Here is a 7,340-nt window from a genome sequence, read left to right as displayed (position 1 = left end):
GTGTAACTGCTGGATGGAGAGAGGTTGAGCTGCGGATCCCAAGTCCCCTGGGAGACTCCCCCTTCGTTCCCAGGCTCTGCGAGGCTCTGATGACATTATTGAATGAACACTCTTCCTCCTCTCGCTGGAGAAGAGAACGCACAAGGATTCTCCTGTCTCGCTCATGCTGGCATGGCTCTGGACACCGATGTGACTTATCTACAGCCCGTGGGGAGACAGGTCTTGAGGACGGCCTGACTCTATGGCATCGTTACAGATGTAGGATCTGCTACAGTTGGTTTTCCTTCATGCATGGGATTCCTTTTCCCCTTCCCCCGTCCCCCCCCACACCCAAATCACTGTTCTTGTACATCGGAGAAGCAGCATCTTGGCCTGACTGTCCAGCCCTCCCTCTGCCCGTGGGTTCCCGTGTTGGCTACAGAGATTGGGGGAAGAGGCTGGGGTCGGCATCTTGGCCGTGTAATGTATGCTAATTGAATTATGCGCCATCATCAAAATGGATTAGTTGTTGCAGCCCATCAGGAAAGTCTAAACCTCCACCGATTTAATTAACTTGACTGAAAATCAGATGAACAGAAAATAAAACTATCATTAGGAGCAATTAGTGACTGCTTAAACAGACTGCTGCCAACCAGTTTGTAAATAAACTCCCAGTCACAGGAATTAGCCAGAATTAATCAGCGGGAAGAGAGAGGAGGACGGACTAGGAAGATCTAGGCGCACACATGTGGGTACGTGTACACACGCTGCATATGTACTTATACGCTTACAGGTACATGAATGTGTACACACACACGGTGTTTCACTTTCAAAGACCTAAAGCTGCACAGGCCCATGTGGCAGCCACCAGCCACATGTGGCTACGAAGGACTTGAAATAGGGCCAGTTCACACTGAGGTGTGCTGTGAGGAGAAAATACACATCAGATTTCAACAACTAAGTTCAAAAAAGAATGTAAAGTTTCACTCATGCTTGCTGTACAGGGATAACATGTTCAAATGATAGTATTTGACTATAGTGGGTTGAAGAAAAGATACCATTAAAAATAACTTCACCTGTTTTTTTTTGTAAGTGTTTATTAAATCTGGCTACTAGAAAACTTAAAATTCCATGTGTGACTCACCTTAAAGTAAAATTATCTTCACCCTTTTCTTCCTTACCTAGTACAGGGCACCTGAGAAACAGCACTTCATAAAAGCTCTGCACATTCCAACTACCTCCTCCTGCCCTCTTAAGCTCTTATCAAAAAGAGTATTCAACCCGGCCAGTGCGGCTCAGTGGTTGAGCTTCGACCCGTGAACCAGGAGGTCAGAGTTCGATTCCCGGTCAGGGGATATGCTGGGGTTGTGGGCTCGATCCCCTGTAGGGGACATGCAGGAGTCAGCCAATCAGTGATTCTCTCTCCTCACTGATGTTTCTCTCTCTCTCTCCCCCTTCCTCTCTGAAATCAATACAAATATATTTTTTAAAAATAGTGTTCAATTGACAGACTCAAAAATTTCACCTCAAGATTTCACAATCACCCACTTAGGACGTTCAGGATAATGTTTCAGTCTTTTCTAGGAAGAAATCCAAATGCTAGATGGGTCTTATGCTATCAGACCCTCCAGCTGCAGAGGCCCTGGGTGGCCTGGGAGCAGCCCAGAGAACTCTCTGAGAAGTCACCCCTGGCCTTGGTTGAAGGCCGCCGCTCTGGGAACTCACCTGGACATGGAAGCGTTGACCGTCAGCGCTGTAGGGTAGGGGTGGCGGAATCCTCCTGTCGTGATTGGGTACACTGGCTGGCCTTGCCTACAAAGAGGGGTGTACAGAGTGAGAGAGTGCCACCAAGGATGGGGGTGGGGGAAAGGAAGAGGAGAAAAAGGAGAAGTTCTCTCTGCACAGTAAGCTTTATTCTCATTTGATCAGAACAAAAATCTTGGGGATTGTACAGGAAGGATCAAAGGGAAGAAACACAGAACAATTTGAATGCCATAAATCTGATAGGAATGGCTAATTAAATTTTATAACCTCTGCTTATGTCAATAGAGACCCTCTCCCCAAGCTGAAACTAGGTGTTTTGTTGTAATAATTAAAGGCGAAGTCTCGCTTGCTTTAATGGAGCCATCACACTAATTGAGGGCTACACATCCAAAGGAAAACAATAATGAATGTAAATTTATACCAAAATAAAGTACAGTGAATCAAAGGACTTCAGTTGCGCTTTGGGCCTCTTTCGGTATTTAGATCTCGGTGAGAAAACATTAAATTAACAGAGCTTAATTTGTAGCCTTTTGTCAAATTAACAAGTGTTGACAAGAGTTACCGGGGGGAGAGTCCCCAAGAAGAATTGTGGGTAACCAATAGACAATCACACCTCATTACAATAATTAAAAAATACAGCAACATGCAAAGTAGCATCCTCATGAAAGACACACAACTTTTTCTGACAGAGGACTGTCTGAGCTGGCTATTCCTTTTTATCCTAGCCTTCAAATATCTCCCCATCAGCTGAACGGGGCCAGGGATGACTGAGAACTACTGGAGGAATGGCCCACAATCTACTGAAGAAGAAATGGGGTAGGAGCTCACTTTCGTGGTCCACATCTAACTTCCCAAACAAAAGTAAGGAGAAAACAATAAACAGAAACTATGCTCAGGGTTGACCCTCAGTGTAGCTACTACATAGTACAAGCTTTTTTTTAAAAAAACCCCAGAAACTGTAGAATCTGTTCAACTTGAGGAATAAGGGTAGAATGGGGGCGGGAAGTGGGAAACCACTCCAAAATCCTATCTTCTTTAAGGTTATGAAAGACCATGTTCCCAAGACCCAACCTTGAGCGTTTCATCACGATTTATTCTTGCTAAGATGCAATAAATTGCCCTGTGTTTTTTAAACGGTAGAGATAACAAGCACATCGCATAAGCATGCAGAGAAATATCCACAGAACCATGCAATCACAAAACACGCGTTACATGCTTGCACACACAGTAGGCTTATGCACCCCAGGCCTTTCTACTCTGGGATTTTTAGAACCCACTTTTTAAAGCTGTCTGAGGAAGGCTGATGGGTGGTACCGTCAAAGCAAAATGGGGTGATTGGAAGATAAATTGTCAACGGCAGTTTGATGACCTGGGCACTGGGGGAGCTGGGGCTGACATGGGGCAGGCCCCACAGGCTGAGAGACACGAGCTGCCCCACCCCCACCCCTTATAATCAGCATTTAACATGTATGATCTCAGGGAGATGCTGGCTAAATAGCATGGAGCTTCTCAAGAGATAAAACTTTCCACTATTGGTGTCAACCTTGAGAGTCATGGCGGGATGGAGCTGGTTGAGGGAGAGCATAGCCCCACCCCCATTCCCACCCCTGGATTCCAAAACCGGGTCCTGCCCATTGCCCCTCTGCTGCTGCCTCAATCCGATGACAAGGCTCCCACCTGGACTGACACCAGCAGAAGAGCTGTGATCAACTTCATTGGGTAGAAGCCCTCAGCGCCTTCTACGTTTCCGTAAGTACCTGAAGGGCACCTTTGGTCACAGAGACGAACCCAGAGCCTTTGGGATCATGGGCTCAGAACGCTAAGTATCAAAACCCCTTTTCCTACACAACCTACCGAATGGCTATTGACCTGCCCTTGCCCCCAAGCACATCTCAACAAGCATCTTCCCCACGCCCCCCACTGGCCCTCCTCACCAGCCTGCCCTCTAGAACACACACATTCATGCACAGAAGAAATAAGAAGCATGCCCATGCAAGAAACAAAAAGTAAATTAAAAAATGGAACTCCTTACTGTGGTACTAACCATCCTAGCGGATGGGGGATTTGTCCTACGGTGCCGGGAGATAGTGGGTAATACGGAGATATATCTGGAGGGTGCGGAGGCCGTGGGATTCCTGGGAAAAGAAACAGCATTTTAGGTACAAAGAAGGGAGAGAAGGAAAGAGAAACAATCTAGAGATGGGAATCGGGAAAGGGCACAGAGAGGTACCTCTTCTGTAATCTTAGCACGAGGTTCTTTTTCTGATTATAAGCATAGGAAATGTTGGTAAGTTTCCTCTTACTATCCCTCTACCCCCAGTTTGAAAAGTTGCTCTAGCTCATTCTAGATGGATCGATCCACTAGGTCAGTGGTCGGCAAACTCATTAGTCAACAGAGCCAAATATCAACAGTACAACGATTGAAATTTCTTTTGAGAGCCAAATTTTTTAAACTTAAACTATATAGGTAGGTACACTGTTATTAACTTAATTAGGGTACTCCTAAGGCTTAGGAAGAGCCACACTCAAGGGGCCAAAGAGCCGCATGTGACTCGCGAGCCGCAGTTTGCCGACCATGGCACTAGGTTAACGCAGACAGACTCAGAAATACCATCTTCAAGATTGCTATCTCATCCAACTGGTGTGATTTACATTTTTTAAAAAAATCTAAAAGGCAGTGGTCCATAGTGAGTGATCAACTAGGTAATATTAATTCCTTTTGCCCTCATGATTTGTCCCTTCACTCCCTTGAATTCTTAACGACTTACCCGCATGATTCTAGTTTCTGCTATACTTTGTGAGTTATGGCTTTTGACTTCTTTCAAAAAAGTTAATTCCTCTAGAATGTCCCCACCGCAGCCTAGAAGATGAGCTATAGGGGGAACTCACCAACTGCCCCTGGCATCTCAGCCAAGGGAAATGCTAAACTGAACAGACACGGAGACCTGGTGCACTCAGTGCTAGAGATGGACAGGAGACCTGATACACTCAGTGTAGAGATGGACAGGGAACCGTGGGAGATCTGGTGCACTCAGTGTAGAGGCGGACAGGGAGCTCTGGTGCACTCAGTGTAGATAGAGCCTCAGCTAAAGGACAGGCACAGGTGTGAGTTAGGTCCACCTGCTGGCTGGGTGCTGCTGAGTCACAAGGGCTGAGGCCTGCCCGGGCTGACCCCTGTGGGTGCAAGCCATGGGAGCGCTTCTGGATTCCACGGGAGAGTTTCCCGCCATCAATTCCTAGGAAGCAATCGCGCTGGGATCGACTCTGACCCCGAGGAGCTGAGCTCGCCGCTGAAGAGCGGAGCCCAGGAACAATACCACAGAACTCACACAACCCTGAAGGGAATGAGAACCGCGTGTTCGTGGGTAAAAACTATTTCTTTTATTTTTTTTTTAATTCGTTCAGGAAGCTTTTAATCTGTAAATTAAGTCTCCCTGGGTGACGTTTCCATGCAGACGTGGCTTTCTCTCTATTACAAAAACCAAACAGATTAGCTGGGCTTGGACCCTACACCAAGCCATTCGCACACTTGAAAGAATGTTCGCAGAGGAAAAGTAAACAGTCTGCAGACGTTAATCATATGTTTTACGATAAGCATTTAAAAGCTATTCCCTGTACTACCATTATTTAAATGAGCCGTTGATGCTGCCATTCACTCCCGGGCGGCTGGCGGCCTCCTCTAGCTGCACAGCCAGGCCCGGCCCCGCCAGCACAAAGCGGGCTCAGAGGCTGGTGAAACCAGCTCATGTGTGGCTCCATTCAGGGGCAGCGAAGGCCTCTGAGGAGGCCATCTACCTCTGCCTGACACCAAACAACTCCCTGACAGAGGGACACAAACAGCCATTTAAAAGCCATCCCTCTAACTGACTAGCTGGGAAGGGAAACCTCAGCCAGCAAGATACACCCTGGCCTTAGCTTCCTTCCAAGACCACGCCACCAGGATCTCCGGCTAATCTGCTCGTTTTAAATCTCGTAGCTTCTCTCTCTCCCCCTTGGGCAAAAGCAGGGGCGGAAAGGGGGGAACAAGGCCAAAGATAAGATGGAAATGTCTGTCTGAGATCCTATTGGTTGTTGTGCGATGCCATGAAGAAACCCTGGGGGCTCGGTTTTCACATCTGTAAAATAGGCTTGTTAATGCCCAGGATGTTATAGGGGAGGAAGATGCCAAATCAACCAGCACAGAGAATGCGGAGCCCAGCAATGTGGTTTCTTGAGGCTGCACCAAAGTCATCATCAAGTGACTGGGGTCCCTTAGCCACCAGGGGACCAGGGCTTTGGGGAGCCATGCACTAGGGTTCCCAAGGACCTCAGGAGGAGCCCATGAGGTGCCTCCAGAATGATTACTGCCTCCAAGTCTGCCTGAGGCTCTAGGAGTTGTAAGCTCTTCCGGAAAAACACCAAGTGACTCGCAGCCAGGTTCCCAAGGCGGCCCCTGCCCGGGTACCCGGAGCTCTGGAGAGACTTCCCGAAAAGAGAACAGTCCCCCGCAGGCTACTAAGGTACAGTGATAGAAATCACAGATGTGATTGGGTAAGTATTTCGCCTCCCAGCAGGTCCTGTGGGGGCCCCGGGACCAGCACGCCCTCTTGAGCACACGGCCTACCTGTTTTGGGGTCTACGTCAGCTGGTAAGTGTGGAGGCGGGTTTCCCGGGGTGAAGTGTTCGTTGCTGTATGTGATAAGAGGCGTGAGAGGGTGGACATGGTGAGGGTGCTGCACCACCGGCACTTTGTTCGACTGTGGGAGGAGAGGAACAGAGAGAGGCGCCATCAGCCCGGGTCCCAGCAGCACAGGGCTCTCGGCTCCCCGGCCACACCCTCCCACCTGGACTTCATCAGATGCACTCAATTCCGCCCTCGGCCCTGGCCCCGTCCATGCATCAAAAATAACAGTTACTAGACAGCGCTCTGGGTAGGTATACTTCCGTTTTTACCTGCCCACTGAGCTTGGCTTTTAAAATACCTTCTCCACCACCACCCCATCATGGAGCCCGAGAGTTGGCACTTTTCCCATCAGCAGGTACAACGAAGTGGGTACCTAATCTCCCAGGCATACTGCATTCCTGTGTGTGTGTGTGTGTGGCTAGGAGAACCTTCAGTTTCAAGGAAACCCAGCAGGGCCCAGCCTCCTCCTCCGCCCCCCGCCCCCTCCCTGCCCCTTCCCTGCCCCTTCGGACCAGCAGCACGGGCCCTGGGCATGCCACAATCCTTTGCAGAGAGGTGGGTGAAAAGCCGCACTCCTGGCCTGCCTGGGAGTGTGAACTTTATCAGAAAGCTCTAAACTGCCAGGCCAGCACCTGAATATTTTATGCAGATTACATCAGGCCTGATTCATTAGGAATTTCATTAGGAAGTCATCAGGGAAATCTAATAAATTAGCTGGATGATGATGAATTGGGCTAATAAAAGGTATGCTTTTTAGAAATGGGCAGTTGTAGAAAAACAAAGGACCGGCATTTTTATGTTTGGGAAGGGCAGGTAGGAGGAGAGCAGCAGGGGGGCGGGGGGAGAGGGGGGGGGAGCATCTTGAAGATATTTCTAGTTGCCATGACCAGACTTTCCCAAATTATTCTTCTCCCCTTCCCCCACCCCACACCCC

At 48.7% G+C, this 7,340-nt stretch overlaps 1 protein-coding gene across 16 annotated transcripts in view; it reads right to left on the bottom strand.

The window, feature by feature from the left end:
* Window positions 1-7,340, bottom strand: part of TCF7L2 (transcription factor 7 like 2) — a 201,386-nt gene that overhangs the window by 19,829 nt on the left and 174,217 nt on the right. For 14 of the 16 annotated variants that reach the window (XM_015557977.1, XM_015557980.1, XM_015557979.1 and 11 more), the window contains 3 exons: window positions 6,347-6,479; window positions 3,776-3,878; window positions 1,705-1,791 (listed from right to left, as the gene is read on the bottom strand). In XM_015557977.1, coding sequence (XP_015413463.1) covers window positions 1,705-1,791; window positions 3,776-3,878; window positions 6,347-6,479 — 323 coding nt within the window. The remainder of the gene's footprint in view (window positions 1-1,704; window positions 1,792-3,775; window positions 3,879-6,346; window positions 6,480-7,340) is intronic. The other 2 variants (XM_015557978.1, XM_015557988.1) reach the window with 1 other exon arrangement.

The sequence above is a fragment of the Myotis davidii genome, unplaced genomic scaffold (genome assembly GCF_000327345.1).
Source record: "Myotis davidii unplaced genomic scaffold, ASM32734v1 scaffold107, whole genome shotgun sequence".
NCBI lineage: Eukaryota > Metazoa > Chordata > Mammalia > Chiroptera > Vespertilionidae > Myotis > Myotis davidii.
This window is presented reverse-complemented; position numbering and strand designations above follow the sequence as displayed.